Here is a 16261-nt window from a genome sequence, read left to right as displayed (position 1 = left end):
CACACTCTGTTGAGCCTGCATATTTAATAGGTATGGTATCACTAATTCACGCTGTACTATTTGTGCTACTTTAAGAGATTGCACCAGGGAGGTACATACGCATAAAAATGCCAGTCCAGGCCCAGAGCAAGCCTTGGTGTCTCATCATACACATATATGAAATTATTAAAAGATAAAACCATCCTAAAGACTCCTTCAAGATGTCCAGCTTGCCTAGCTGACACCCCAACATTGCTAGTCTGTCAGCATAAATAAATCACAAACTGCACCTGGCCTTGCACACCAGCTGTGTACTGAGGGAACAGGTTGTGTTGCAACTTTTACTGTTCAGTTCATTACATGGCAGAGAATGTGGCAGCCACAGAAGCAGTCAAGCAACTTCCAACACAGCTGAAAATCCTGTAGTCCTGTACAGTATAATTTATGACTGACTTAATATTTAATACTTAAGGTTTCATTACAACCAAGAAAATAATCCATTTTGCCCAAGGAATCACATCCAGGAACTGATTTTTAGACTAGGACATAGCAGGCTGTAGCTGAACTCTGTTCTGAACATATCCACTCACCTTGAAAGCCAAATATTTACAATTGCCAGAATGGTCAACAAAAAAAAAGGCATTGGATTTTTTCTTCAGGTAAAGCAACTTAGAAATCTGCAAAACAACTGTAACTGACATTTAAAACGTTTCAACACTAGATGTATTCCCAGCCTTTGAAAATACATGGAAGAGAAAACAGAGGGTGCTGGAGAGCAAGTGAAGGATGCAGATCTGGCAGTCTAGACTGCAGCTTCTGGTAGGTAGGACTGCCCATCTTCCCCCAAGGGTACTGAAAAACTTCAGTAGAGAGAAGTTAAAAAAAAAAGAGGAGCCATTGGGTGGTATGCAGAGCACGCCTTACCAACAAAAATAAATTGGAATATTGCTACAATACAGGGATAAATACATCTTATTCATCACAGAATACTGAATAATGACCACCATTCCATGCAAAGTTTAGTTTATGAGTACTCTCAATTTGATTTCCTTGTGCAACAGGAAAAAAAAAATAACAGCTTACTGTTCGTATGTACATAGCTGTAAGTCCTTTCCTCCTGTCTTCTTGTATTTGAGTGAAAGGATAAGAACAATTAAGTTACTGTAGCAGCATTTTCAACTCATTAAAAAATAAACATTCCTCTGTTTTCTGATACCTTGCAGTTCATACTGGCTTTCTGCCTTAATTCATATATATGGGACTTGCCCATAACAAGCAATACACATCTCACATTGAAATTCAGAAAGCAAAGCATACTGAACAGGTGCGCTTATCTACTCAATTTAAAAATCACACAATACAGTGGCCTCCCAACTCTCACCAGTCCTGTCTGCATTCTCAAGTTCACACAGGCCTGAACAGACTCAGTCTATCGCAGTCGGATTCAATTACGCTTCAGGGAGGCAAGGGACAAACACAACGAGCTGTGGGATTTGAAGTGAAATCTGTACAAGGTGTACCAAAACATTTCAGTGCCAGTTTGAGTCACTTAACTATGAGATGTCAGGTGAACAAAGAGCACTTCCATTTACCAGAGAGAAGGGCTAAGGCTATTGGTCTGGTAACATTATCAACAGGCATCTTCAGCCAGAATTTAAAAGGTATTAAAAAAAGCCCAGAGAAAAAAAATTGTTAGGTTTTAAAGTATTAACTTTATTAATAAATATACATCCATATGATGATGTAAATACAGATCATGAACACTACTCCATTCCCATACACGTAATTGCACACGAGTAGCTCAAGTTCATGGACATAAAAACATACACAGTATCTAATCAGGCTTTTTACAGCAGAGGACGGGGTGCTGATACTAGTTATTTAACAGATTACTGTTTCCCCCAAAGTAAACCTGTGGAAAAGCAAATGATGAAAGATTAAAGTTTCAGAAAGTGGTTCAAATTTGAGAATACAGATTCTTCTATTTGGGGAAAAAAAAAATCACAAAGAGGAAGGTCTAGTCTCTACTAAAGTCATAAATATATTTAAGCAGTGTTAAAATATATGCATTAAAATAGAGAAGAATAAACTTTTGTGGTCAGAAATGAAGTCTTCAGTTTATGATTGTTATCAACTGTTGTAACTGACAACTCTTAAGGATAATGTGAAACATTATTATACATGTAACAAAGAATAGCAGAGTCACAGCTAATGAAACCATCGGACAAATGACTTCACATTGCTCTGCCTTTTAAAGCTCTTCAAAAATGGGGGAGGGAGTTAAATTCTCATCTGAATTACTCTGTGTATTGTAGTTCCAAGTAATTCTTTTCACAGACACATCACTTTTCACTGACAATGCTTGGTTTTGTCCTGACTGAACTCTAAGGTCTTTCAGACAAAATGAAAATAAATTCATTCAGAACAGAGATCTTTAATGGCTCTTGATACACGGTTATTTTCATTAGTTTAAACTAAATCCAAGATATAAAGAACATTGCTTTAATGACAAAGCTAACTGCTGATTTTAAAAATACTATCTTTGATACCAAAGTCAGCCACTTCTGATGGTATCTTATTTTTTTCTGCCAAAATACGTTGCTAGCATCTTGAGTATGTCCAGTGCAAGACTTTATAGTAGCAAAATTATTTGGTTTTAAAGTTTAAGTAAATTTAATCAGAAACTGAATAGTAGTTACTATATGTATATTAAACAGTGAACTTGTATAGCATTATTAAGGAATAATAGCAAGCTAATACATTTCATTTATGTATAAATAAGACGTTAGAAACTTGATAATTAAAAGAAGTTATTAAAAAACAAACTTGACATGTAGATCTTCTGAACAGTGTTAACACACAACAGTGATCCTAGCTTATGAATAGCTGAATTATGATATATAATATAAAATAAGCAATTTACCTTACAAGTAATGTTTTCATACTATGGGGGGAAAAGGCCAGTTTCCCCACTGGTACTAATAAAGTTTAGGCATTAACATGCTGTTTCAGTGTTTCCCACAGAAAGAAAAGTGTTGAAAAAAGCACAATGTATTCTGCAGATTATACACAGGAAAAGCAGAAGTATTTGAAAATTCCATTTCTAGTTCACTTCAAATCTCTCAACTTCTTTTTTAATTCCCCTCACTATACGGCACCAGTAAACTATAGTCAGATATAAAATAAACCAGAATTGGGAAATGCCCAGCAGTGCACTTCTGGTCTCCTTGCTAAATGAGGAGTGCCAAGCAGCCCATTACAGACTCTCTGAACGCTTTTCTACTTTATGCTCATCATTTCACAATTGACAACGTTAATTATTTTTTACTGGGATTATATTCCATCTGATATAATTAATAAACACTGTAATGAACAGAAATTGCTTAGATGATTTCATTATTTCATCAGCATACTTGAATACAAAATTCATTATACTAGCAGAACAGCAATACATCTGCATTATCTCCTGACACACGGCACAGCACCATTGAGTAGATGCACAAGTGAGAAACGGAACAGGAGCAAACAGGAGGAGGTAAGAAGTGGAGTTTCTCCAAGGTACAGTGGTGACATGCAACATGTTCCTTGCCAGCGAGGTGTGACACTCCTGCAGTTATTACATTCAGCTGAAGAGGACTGCTTTCCCAGCTGAGTTCAGGAAAGAACTTAAAGCAGTCTTTTGTTGAAAAATCATCTGATTAAAAACAGCCAATACAACACAGATCCTGAGGGTGAATTAACTCACGTTAGCATTTTGCATGTGCCAGAAGTTACATCGTTCTGAGACAGACTGCTAAATTTCAGACTTGCGAGTTTGTTGAGGAATAGAACGTATAACTGGATTTCATAGCTTCAGCATGAAGAAACTATTTTTTAGTAGCAGTTTAGCTGCCATTAGTTCATCTATCGACTAAGGAGCCATCCAGTATAGTTGAGGTTCATTGTCTTAGTTGCCAGTGCATACAGAGTTCCCCCAAAACAATTCAACACACCTATTGTAAAGTACAGCATAAAGTCCAGCTCAATATGTGTTAGGCATCACTGGAACACCTGAAGGCTTGCTGCTTTTTTCCTGATAAAAAAGGTATGAAACATGACATCTGTTTCTTAAGTTGTCATCACTGAAATCAAGAGTTCTCATCAAAATGACAGCAGGCCAGAATAGCATTTATGTTAACAAAAAATATCAGCATCATTACTCATTCAGCACAGGCTCAACTAACCCAAATATGCTTCCCCAAATCTACATACTCTATATATTCCCCCTCCCCAAATATTTGAAGCTACAAATTTGTCATTATGTCATATTATACATGAAACAACTTAAATGTAAACTTTCCTCCAAATGGACAAAAAAAAAAAAAAAAAAGCTTTAATTCCAGTAAAATAAATTTAGAAAAACAATATGCAACATTGAGGACTGATTTTTTTTGAAGTCTAGATTAAAGTATTTTACACACACACTCACACACTCTCTCACACTTAAAAAGTTAAACACACCCAGGTGAAAAATGGAACATTTCTTTTGGAAGGAGGGAAGGTTTTAGTTTCAGTCAAGAAAGGTATTTATAGTTAACCAACAACATTTTTTTCCAGCTTGCATGCATAGATGAATTGCTTTATATCTGGGGTCTAGCAGTGCACTAAACTGCATCCTGTTTGCATCAGCTATACAGTTTGCTTTTATAAATCATGAAAATGGTGTCCTTTGGTAGATATATAAGCTTCCATAACTTAAATATAGTGTAAGTGTCAAACAATGAAATAACTGTATTTCCAAGAATATCTGGCAAAAGTAAGTCTGAAAACTTGGCAACAGTGTCTGTTTAAAAAGTTTAATTTGTAAACATTATAGATTAATACTTTAAAAGCTATTAAACTGTCGCCACCTAAGCACAGATTTTAAAGGCAAAACCCAGTGTAAATAGCTATTTACAGATTTAAGAACATACTGTTTAATATTAACCAAGTGTGTAACTAGAATGAAGTCCTTAATTTCGTATAAAATATTTCAAATTTCAAAGAATTATTTGTGGTTTGGTACACATACTATTAGGCATTTCAAAATTACACAGCAGAATCCTGTAACAGCGTAACTAAAAGAACAGCTATCACCTAAAGGCAAATTAGCTTGTATTAATAAGGCGCTGTGAAGCTGTAATGCGCTGTACAAATGCTTATTTTTCTTCAATATTTTCAAAAATATTTTCGGAGCATTAGTTGAAATCGACTCAATCCTACAACTCCAGAAACAAAAGCCACCTGCAATCATCACTTTAAAAAAAGGTTGGTTTTTTTTTGTTTGTTTTTTAAGTTTTTAAGTATCTATTTGAGGTCTGTAGAAGCTCCTGCAGGAGTGAAAATGTAGCTTGCTGCTTTCTTTATCAATTTTTCTTATCAAGTAGGAACTCATCTGGCTAAGTTCCTTATTGTGGGATAGGCCACATCGTGAACCAACAGCCAGCTAATTCTGTCCTCCTTACTTCAATTATTTAATGCATAACCACACAAATAGATTTACCAGAAATTGAACGTAAAACTAGGGACATGGACATTACTTCAGTATCAACACGAAGGCATAATGCATCACTTCAGACTTTCTTATAAATTATGATTTAAAACCAACAAAAAACCCTTTAAACCAGTGCCTTCTCAACATTGCTTTAAAAGTTACTGAATTGCACCCATAGGCTATGGCATTATTTGAATGAAAGAAAAATGCAGAAACTCAAGACTTAGGCAAATACTACAATAAAAAGCAAGAAACATGCCAAAATTCAGAGTAAAGCAGATTAGTAAGGAGTTACCAATTCCCTCCTTTCATTCATTAGGCTGTTTCATTTTGCTACTAGTTTCACCAGCAGCATGTACTCCTCTGTTATGCACCATAGGATAGGGAAAAGCTGCACTGCCACAAGTATAACTTAGATTTGCAAGCCGTGATAGAGCTTTAATGCTACCTGGAGGTCTGCCTGGGCTGACTTTGTATCCTGCTGCTTTAGTTGTACCCAAGGGTCTGCCTGGACTTGTCTTAAATCCAGCTGCTTTGGTGGTCCCCAGGGGTCGACCTGTGCTGGTTCGGTACCCTGCCGATTTTGTGGTCCCTGATGGCCTTCCACGTTTACCAGAGCGGTTGAGGTTTTTCTTTTTCTTTAGTTCGTCTTTTGTCTCTATATTCCTGCCACTTGTGGTCTGCAAGTGCGATTCGTTCAACGCATCTTGTCTCTGGCATGCAATTGGTTTGTGGCTGACTGCGTGGCTGTATTTACTTTGTTGCGTGGCATACAAGTCAAACTGATCGGCAGATCTCACATTGTCTTCGTTAAGGCAAGAACTCTTGCCAGTCCCACAGAAAGCTGTATTACTGCTGGCAACAGGGTGCATCATTTTCTACCAAAAATAAGAAAGACAAATATGTATCAATATATAATAATAATGCAGTGTTCCACAAGTGAGAATCTTTCAAAAGCTACCTCTATTTCTTAAAATTAGTCCTAACTACTACTTTGTCAATTTTTAGTAAACAGTATTGATGTCAGTAAATTACTTTTAAAAATTAGTTTTATTAAGCTTTCACTTGAGGTTTTGCACAGTATCCTTTGCACATACTTAGAAATGACAGTTTAAACCATGTACTATTCAGATAGGTGTAATTAGGGAAGAAATATATTAAAGAATTGAAGAACAGCATTTCAGCAACCAAGATATAATATCCGTTCACCCACCATGATTTCCAAACCTTTTTAAATGAATCTCATCTAAATTCTAGCTGTTTAAGATTAACGTATCAGCTGTGAGCCAAGGAAAAACACAGTATTACTCTTGATTTAGTAGACATAGGCTCCTAAAGCTTTTTGTTGTTGTTGTTTAGCCAAAGCAAATTAATAAAACACTCATCAGTTTTGTAATTTCTTGTCCCAATTGATGTGAAAGAAAGAAACAGGTAAGGCATTCAGCAAAGACAATGGTGCCATAGTTGGGAAAGCACAGGTATGATATGAATCTATGACAAAGTGCAAGATGCTAGATTGCAGAAATGCTACTGCTGTCCTAGGTAGAAGAGCAGGTACAAATCGTTGGTAATGACAGCTCCAAGATAACAACTTTGGAAAAAACAACACGACTCCTGTTACAGACGTGCATGTTGTCACACATGTCCAAACGTTCTGGAAAACAAATGTGGCCCATTGAGGTCAACAACTGTTTTATATAGCCTGCTCTTTTCCTCAGACAAAACCAACTTGAGCTGTACTGTTTACTAAGGTTTACTTGTTTAAACAAGAAACAAAGCCCTATCTTCAGGATGGCAGAAGGGTGACTCTCACCCGTGTGTTACTGCAGGCTAATCCTGGTTCCAATGGACAAACTGATGTCCAGCTGCTAGAAACCATGTATGGTTGCTGTCAGAATTCCAAGCAACTATTTCTAATTAAATTGGTTATGCTTATATCCGTCATATCAAATCCCTGCAGCATATGTACTGGGTCAGAATCACAACAATTAACAATATTACTGGCATTCTAAAACTTTTGTAGTATTAATGCTTCTAAATACCAACTGCACAGATACTGTCTCACATTTCTTAATAGTGACGATACTGTAAGAAGCCAACAAGGCACTCAAGGAGCAACACAATATTTTCATCCACTCAACTATATTGGTTCTACAACTTAAGCTGCAAATACTCAGTTCAAGACAATAATATTTAGCCATGATGAAGACAACATTAAGCCAATCAATATCAGGCATGTCGGAGTATTTCTGCACCCTACAGTCATGCTTAGGACACGAAATATTTCTTCCTGTGGTAAATCAGTAGATAAGGTCTAGAAGATTTATGGTATTTTCCCTGCAGTAGCTCTGGAATATCACCTACAGCAACCCAATTTAAACTCTACCATTGATTACTGAATTTATTTGGCAGTTATGAATGTCTCAGCCAGGAAAAAAGCATACAGCAGAGACGACCTATTTACCCAGAGTAAATCCCCATGTCCTTTTCTTCTGATTACAGTGGATACATTCCCTGCTGTAACACCCAATTTACCTTGGCTTGTCAAATGCACATTACAGTGTATGCATTACTCTTGTGCAAATATATGAATATGGTTTTATGTCAAATAGTGAAATTATGATAGTAGTACAGTCTAAATATTAGATTGTTCTAGCAGAGATTATCCGAGTGCTCCAATTCTGGCATGGAGTACAGTGGAACAAATATGAAACCACTGTTATTGCAGGTGTTGACTAGCAAACAAACAGCTAGGAATAATTAGCAAGCCTGCGCGTAGCAAAGAACAAAGAAAGTAAGCTCCAGGTCAAGAGACCAAACAGACTCTTCTATGCAGCAATAAAAAGGAAGCTTAAGGTTTTCTACAATTAGCAGTAAAATAAATGTTACCTTCCTTTAACCCCACTAGAATAGGGCCCACAATATCACAAAAAAATACCTGAGATTTTTCATGATATGTAATTAAAAACATAAGTGGCTTGATAATGTACTTTTGCTGCTGAGAAAGTAAGCTCAGCGGCTCTGAAAGGCTATTCATCTGTTTGTTGATACACTAGAGGATACTTGGAGCAGCTAGCAGCATTCTTGTCTCGGTACTCACTTTAAACACAGGGATACTGGCTTCAGCCCCAAAAAGCTGCTCCGAGCTCAACTGCCACAAAGAAGGATCAGTTCAGCTGCCCACTATCCGAGGAACACACAGAGCAGGGAAAAAGCACTGAATAAAGTGGGGGGCCCTGGTATGTCTCAGGAGACCAACGACTGCTCAGACTCATTCCTACGTTACATTCTTATTCTCTGCTTTTTCTCCTCATTACAATCAGGGGGATTTTTCCTACCGACACCATCCATCTTTCCTGGGGAGAGCCATCACTGGTACTCCTAGACAGTAAATATACCCTGCTGTAACTGCCAAATGTTGGAGCTCTATCACCACATGCATGTGTTTTGTGTCTACTATAATATCCCTGAGAGCTCTCGACAAACACTAGCTTTACATACAGAACCTGGCTGATGCTAGTTTACCTTCCATCTGGCAACAGCCAGTATCACTGTAATTGATGAAGGAAGAAAGGCATACAAATCAGTAACTGCTTAAAATTTTGTATAAGAGGAAGCTTAAAAGAAACCCACGATCTCGGTGGAAGACTGCCAGCAGAACTTTTTTTAATGCTTTTTATTTTTCCCCTCTCTGTACCGTTTCTCATCAAACCATGAAAATTTCAAGTAGTAGCCACGGTTTGTATTCTGTGGTTTTTGATTTAAGACTTTTTTAAAAAAAGTTTTAAAAAGAAAATCTGTAATTGAGTTTAATTACCCTAACATGGACATCTCCAGCATAATTCCACTTTGTTCACATTATAGTGGGGAATAAAAGAATGTAGTAAGTCTATCTGTAGAGTGGAAGCAGGTTTCTTGGCAGGGAGATATACAGCATAAATGAGAATTGGTATAAAACGCAAAGGTATGCCAATTTAAAAAATCACACTCTAGCTAAATTGTATAGCCAAACACATACAACTTTGTGTGCAAGCATTCTTAAATAAAACCAGACAGAAAAGTTTCCAGCAAAATAGAACTTACTTGTTTTACACCTGTAAATAGACACATAAAAGACATTTGCTTAAATCAGTTTTTAAACTGATTCAATTGACTGGTTGAATGTCTCTGTGTAAACAAAAAGTTAAGATCTTGTATGGATCCTTTTCTATCTGGGAATTTATTTCTATACAAATGCTGGGGAAGGGAGGAGACAACTGGATAAGCCAGCTTTGGGAAAAGACAGGCAGCATTAGAGCTTCCCATGCAATGAAGCACAGAAGCTCCACTGCTGCTAGAAATAAAGAAAAAAACAGGACCATTCATCCGGAACTCGCAAAGCATTGCTGCGGCGGGATTTCTGGACGTTGTAATGATCCCTCCTCTTAAAGTACAGCTGCACTGTGACTCCCCTGCAAAGTTAACCTGCTACAGCACTAGCGAGGCGAGTCTGAAGTTTTGTTTTGCTCAGATGGCAGCCAGGCCACTGATGGGTCAATACATGATGTACAAGGCTGCCTTTAAGATTTTTTTGTATTTCACAGTCAAGCTTGATATTGTTTGCTTTCTTCTGCTGGGAGATGAAACAAAAACCATATTATAGGCAATACAGATGAAGCAAGAAACTTAAGAAATTTCACCTGATTCCAGTGATATTACAGGTTTTGGACAGAGTGCATCCTTGTATCCCTAAATACAGGTTAAGGTACCGCACATTTCTAGCTTACAACTGCTGAGGCTTCCATTACTTGGTATGGCCCATCTCTCTCTAGGATTGAAACTATGTAGAAAATCCCCATTCATGTCTTGTTGACTACACAAAATACATAAAAACACCCTCGAGTTGTGACACGATACTGTCTTTAGCTTTTGAAAATCACACCCTTTGCCCTCTTCATGGGCAGAATTTAGCTGCCAGCGAAGACAAGATGAAAACTGATGAGCAGAGAAAGTATGTAAGCCCTCTGGAAGAGGCACTTGCTCATTAGCTATTTTATACTGGGTAATGGATCTGTTCTGCATTAAACACAGTAATCAGTTCCAACATAAGCAGGCAACTGCTCTGGTCTCACCCACTCGAGCCTGCTTTCTGTAACTACAGCCTGGTTAGCACCAGAACAGACCTGACTCAGCAAGTGCTTTTGACTTGTGGTAAAACATGCCTGAATCAGAGCAAAACTGAACAAAACTGGAAGTACATCTATATTACAGCTTTTCAAATGATGAATACCAGGAAAGGTAAACTGCTATTGCCAACAGGCACAATTTTGCTTTTAATGAGGGTTAGTATATAAAACACACTAATTTTTCTGAATATAGAGCTTGCAATAGTTGCAACAGTATTGATGGAGCTGTAGGAGACTGTAGCAGTAGATTTTAATCATCATCCAACACATACAAAGTACATGACATACTACCTAAAAACACAAGCAGCTACAAGTATTATTTCTGCAGTAGTACTCTGAATGTCACTTCTACCCATTAAAACTGCTGACGTGGAGCACAGGACCAGCTCTGTTCAAGATCCCTGCATAAAGAACGCTCTATGTCATGTCCAACAGCGCAGGGGCTGCAGGCTCTGGGGAATACCACAGGGCTCATTTTCTCTGCAGGCAGAGAGTTCACGCTGCAGCAGTTGTATTTTCCCCTTCAAGATTGCAACAGAGATATGGTATTGGTTCTGCTTTTCCCTCTTAGGATAGTGGGTGTGACAAATACTTTCATCACTCAGTTAAAAGAATGAATTGTATCAATTTAGATGTTTTTCAAGTGTCCCTTTTATTGTCAGCTCTTTTTCTACACTTTAACTCTTGCTAAAGTAGGGCCTTACCCAATTTTTAAAAACTCCTAACTGCTCGTTTTCACAATGTTGCACCTTACCTTGAGTATTCCCATAAATGTTTTAAAAATACTAAGTATGAAATCCTATCAGTGGCACAACACACACTGTAACACCTGAGCCTATATTTGAAATCTAATCTGCTTCTGAAGCTAGATAACCAGTTTCTCCCAACTGTGCTTATGAAGCACTTTCTGCAGCTGATAGCATAATACAATTTTTCTCATCATCTGACACTAGGTAAAATATATTAAAAACAGCCAAAATAGAAGAAACAATTTATTTACAGCAATGACTCCCTAGAGCTATTACATGAGAAAGCAAATTGAAGAGATAACGTATTTTTGAAAAGTTTTTTTTCTCAATTATTCTTAATGTAAAGAGACTAAGAAATTAAGTTTCCCAAGCAATACAAGAACTTAGAAGCACAGTCCTTCCCCTAGTGACCCAGGGTCATTTTCTTACAGGACGGAAGGGAAGAGTTATTTGGAGCAGATACACCCACTCCCTTCAAATTCCTCTTCCCCAGACGTGCCAGGCGGAGGGGGAGCCTTCCCTCACAAAGGGGCTGCACCTCCTGCTCCATACCAGAGCACTGCAACCCGGGTGCACACCTCTGTGCCTCCGGGAGTTCAAGTGTTTTGATTCAGGCGCCCCTGGAGAAACAGTGCTCTCCAAAGCCTAAGCACCAGCTTTGTTTTAAAGACAGAGATCAGCACTGCTCTCACAAAGATTAGATGTTGTCAGGCACTAGCTAGGCTAAGAGTCAAGAAAACTGTGAGCTTTTAGGGATCATTCATGATTTGATTGCAAAACCAGGCAAACAAGTTATTGTTAGGCTTTCAAACCTTCAAAAACAAGTAAGTCATATCTAAGGGCAGAGTTTCACTAGATGCTAAAATCAGCAAGAATGTCAGCTGACTTCTTCCACCCCAAAATTAAGCCCACATAACCACGTGATGATGAGAAACAGGACTCTTGAAAGGGCTGACAACTTCACAAAAATTAAGAAAAATCACATAAGTTATTAATTAACTGTGCACCTCCAGTTATACTGACACAATTGACAATTTGGTTTCATAATCAATAGAAACCACTGTGAATCTGCATTTTTTCTAAACGGGATGATCTGCCACTTTCCTCTTCTCCCATGTTCCTGCTCCTTGTGCCAACACTAACTATTGTGCAAGAGCAAGATAAACCAATACCAGGGATTTGACCCAGGTGAAAACTAATCCAACAAGAAAGCAAAAGCAACAGCTGGCTGGCATAGCAACAGTTGGCTGGCATGGAGGCGAGGGAGGAACAGAAACACATATTTCTACTAGAAGCAGAGACAGACTGAGGTCCCAGGTCAGTCTAAGCCACGTTACCGACTGGCTGCCACTGACCCGCTTGCCCCTAGCCCCAGTTACTTATAAAACTCATCAGACCTCAAAAAGATGACATAGACAACCTAATGGACTTAGAAGACCTGAATGAAAGGTATGACAAGTCCCAACCACAGCACAAGGAATGGGGGTGGGGGAAAGAACCCCCATAGCTGTGGATGGGGCAGCACAGAATCAATCAGCCATCAGGCCAGATAGACTGGCTTAGAAAAGTACAGTTGTGAAACTGCACCCTGATTATTCTGTGGTTTTGTAATTACCAAAGTTCAAGGCAATCCAAATATGCATACGAATGACAGAGCAGGCAGAGGTAGATCTTATAAAGAAAGGATTATTAGTGTTTGTGAAACTGTCCATTCACCTCAAGGAGCTATTATCAGGTAAAGAGGAACAGACCTTGTCATAGCCTAGAACAATGGCTTTGAGGAGCTGGAGATGCTTATTCATCTCCGTGGGTGTTCTCACCCACCCGCTCTCCTCCCCAGGGAACAGACCTTGCTGTAGCCTAGAACAATAGCTCGGAGAAGTAAGAGGTGCTCATTCATCTCCGTGGGTGTTCTCACCTACCCTCTCCTCCTTCCCTAGCCACCTCCCACAAAAGGATTTTGAAGCTTAAGAGATGAATCAAACATCTCCTTCCTGATGTGCACTTCCACAGTGTTTCTCTGCGACAGGACTAGTGCAAAAGGCTCCGGACACCTGTCAACACACCCAAACGCAGCCTCTGCAGCGTACTGATGCTAGACTGCAGAAAGACAAAGTCCACTTGTTGAATCTGTTCAACAGTGGTCAATGGACAAACACTCGTGACCTTTTGTTGAAGGTTGCATCTAAAACCTGAAGTATAGGGATACAGACCAAAAAAAAAAAAAAAAAGAAGTTGGAAGAGCAACTGTGGCATCTGAAGACTGAAATAGAAATAAACTATAATTTAAGAAATAGACGAACCAAGTGTTTCTTCTACTCTTTCATTTTACAAAAATAAAAAACATGTGGATCAAAATAACTGTTACTTTCTTTAGAGATATGCCCATAGAGAAATGCATGCAAATTAAAGGTGCAACTATTCTCTAATTAATTAACCCAGAAGGGCTATGCACAAATTAATGATGTACTAAACTATCGGTAACTATCTGCAAGAATATACACCACTCACACGTGCTACACTAGAACGCAAAGAGGTGCAGAAGGAAAACATCAGAGGCTATCGAGATACCCTGACACGCAGGTGAGTGAAGGCATGCGTTGCTTAGGTATGTCAAGGAATTACATTTACAGGCTGTACACATGCATGAAGATCCCATGTGCCAACGGAGACACATCCGAAGCGAAAAGCACGGCACATACCCTGTCCTCCCCCCCCGCACCAGAGCGGTGGGTGCTGAAGGGAATTAATTATTCCTGGGCCCAGCGGAGAGGCCCGGCTGGGGCGCGGCAGGAGGCCCCAGCGCCACCTGAAGAGGCCAAAGGCCAGCGGAGGGGACAAAGCGGCGGCGCAGCACAGAACTGCCACAGCTGGCGGGCACCGCGCTCGGGGGGGTGTCCCCCGCCTCGCGTGTCACCTGTCTTGCTAGGGTGGCAAGAAACAGGGCCCGTCCCAACAACCCCCCTCCTCCCCAACCCGCCTCGGGCCCAGGGTGCGGCCTCCTACCCTCAGCCCAGGGCACGGCGCGGCTCCCTCCCGCCCGGGCGGGGGGAACAGCGGGACGGGGCGGCCGTGGCGCAGCTCTCCTGCGCGGCCGGCCTCCCGCACCGCGGAAGGGCGCGCAGGCGGCCCCCCGCACACACTCCGTGAGGGGAGCCGCGGTTGGGGGGGGGGGGGGGGGGGGGGGGAGGGAATCCCCCTCAGCGGCGGGGCTGGAGGCGGAAGGGAGCGGAGCGGGGCTCCCCTCCCCCGCCGGCCGCGTCTCCATCTTGCCCGCCCGCCGCCTCCCACCGCGCAGAGAAGGGGCCGCGGGGCCGGCCCGCACCTACCTGCGGGGATCGGGGCGGCCTGCGGAGCGGCGGGCGGGCGGGCGGGCGGGAGCGAGCGGCCGCCTCCCCCTCACCCCGCCGGGCGGCTGCAGGGAGCGGCGCTGCGGCGGGCGCGGGCGGGAGGGCGGGCGGGGCGCGCTCCCGAGCGGGGCCGCGCCGCGGGGGCGCGCGGCGGGCGTGCGCGGGGCGGGGCGGGGCGGGGCGGGGGCGGCTCCTCCTCCCGCCTCCCCGGCGCTGCGCGGCCGCCGCCCGCCGCCATTTTGTCCTGCGGGCGGGCGCTGCGCGGAGGTGCGAGGCGCTGCGGGGGAGGCCGGCTTCTCTGCCGAGCACCTTCCTTTCCCACCCACGGTGAGGCGAGGGGGTCGGCTGGGGCGGCGTGTTGTAGCCTTGAGCGCAGGCGAGTCATCCCCGTCACCCTGGGCTTCCGTGACAGGGCAGGGGGGTGCTTGCACTGAGCCGTTATTCTTCTCTACCACATGAATAGCATTATTGACATTGCATCTGGCTGCTGAGGATGAATTACGGATTTATTGTGTGGTAAAATAAACCATAGACTGTGTCCTCTGTATGTTAGATACTGTAAATGGTTATGCACATTCATGATTCGGGATTCCTGGTGCTTCCATTGTTTTCATTTGGATAGTGGAATGTGCAATTTTCTGTCCCAGAAGTGCACACGTTGCAATCCATTAAAGGACAGCCAAGCTTCAGGATTATATTAAAATAATGTATTATGTTAGTTCTCTCACTAATGACTTTGTCATGAAGACCCCAGCCATTTCCAGTGTAACTCATACAGGGTTGAGTCCATGCACCATTAGCTACTGGCATCTCAGGGCAGCTGCAATGAAGTACTGTTGATTATGAAATATTTTGCCCTGCTCTATCCATCTATGTTCTGAAGAGTTTAGTATTGCAATGGCACTTCACTATAAACAAGGCTTTATACCTTTGTGAACAGCAATTCCACTATTTCCAAAGGGATCCCATAGCAACACAAATTTTAGGTGCCCAGCACTAACATTTTGTCTCAAGGTCACTTTTAGTGAAACAGTGTGACAGCCCACTTTGCGGAGGGCTACAACCCACAGATTTTTTTTATCCAGGTCTGTTAATGACCATAACAGCATCAGTGCCACCCTATATTCATCCAAACCTTCCTGCCCTCTGTTACCACCCTTGGGCTGCTGATGGACCGCAGCATATACACCTTAAAATCACAGCATCTAAATGAGCATGTAAATCCTTACATGACCGACATATGAGAGAGTCTGAAAGATGTACTGTATTATTTAGATGAGGTCTTGAAAAATAAAAACAAGCAAGACCAGGCAAAAAAGAACCTGCAGCTTTTACAAATGGCTAATTCTGTTTTTTCTAAATATTTTTCTCTCCTGCTGTTGTTTGGGGAGCTGACTGCTGTACTCCAACCTTGTGATAATCCATTTCTACAATACTTGGAGCTCTTCAGGCCGAAAATTGCTGTGAAACATCCTGCCAAGACGATGGTTCATTTTTTTGCCAGTG

General features: G+C 41.2%; 1 protein-coding gene across 2 annotated transcripts; it reads right to left on the bottom strand.

Moving 5' to 3' along the window:
* Positions 1-1671: 1671 nt before the first annotated feature.
* Positions 1672-14859, bottom strand: CUNH5orf24 (chromosome unknown C5orf24 homolog). 2 transcript variants are annotated; one of them, XM_042790257.1, is made up of 3 exons: positions 14735-14859; positions 5940-6369; positions 1672-4051 (listed from the first exon to the last, which is right to left on the bottom strand). In XM_042790257.1, the coding sequence occupies exons 2-3, from the start codon at positions 6364-6366 to the stop codon at positions 4011-4013; spliced, it is 468 nt and encodes a 155-aa protein (XP_042646191.1). In that variant the 5' UTR covers positions 6367-6369; positions 14735-14859; the 3' UTR covers positions 1672-4010. The 2 variants fall into 2 exon arrangements, with proteins under 2 accessions (XP_042646191.1, XP_042646190.1); XM_042790256.1 differs by lacking the exon at positions 1672-4051 and having other exon boundaries at positions 4058-6369.
* Between the last annotated feature and the right edge of the window lie 1402 nt (positions 14860-16261).

The sequence above is a fragment of the Tyto alba genome, unplaced genomic scaffold (genome assembly GCF_018691265.1).
Source record: "Tyto alba isolate M040663 unplaced genomic scaffold, T.alba_DEE_v4.0 Super-Scaffold_17, whole genome shotgun sequence".
Lineage (NCBI taxonomy): Eukaryota > Metazoa > Chordata > Aves > Strigiformes > Tytonidae > Tyto > Tyto alba.
This window is presented reverse-complemented; position numbering and strand designations above follow the sequence as displayed.

Excerpts from the sequence above, each read along its gene's own strand:
- CUNH5orf24 (XM_042790256.1), bottom strand. The coding sequence starts at position 6,366 with ATGATGCACCCTGTTGCCAGCAGTAATACAGCTTTCTGTGGGACTGGC.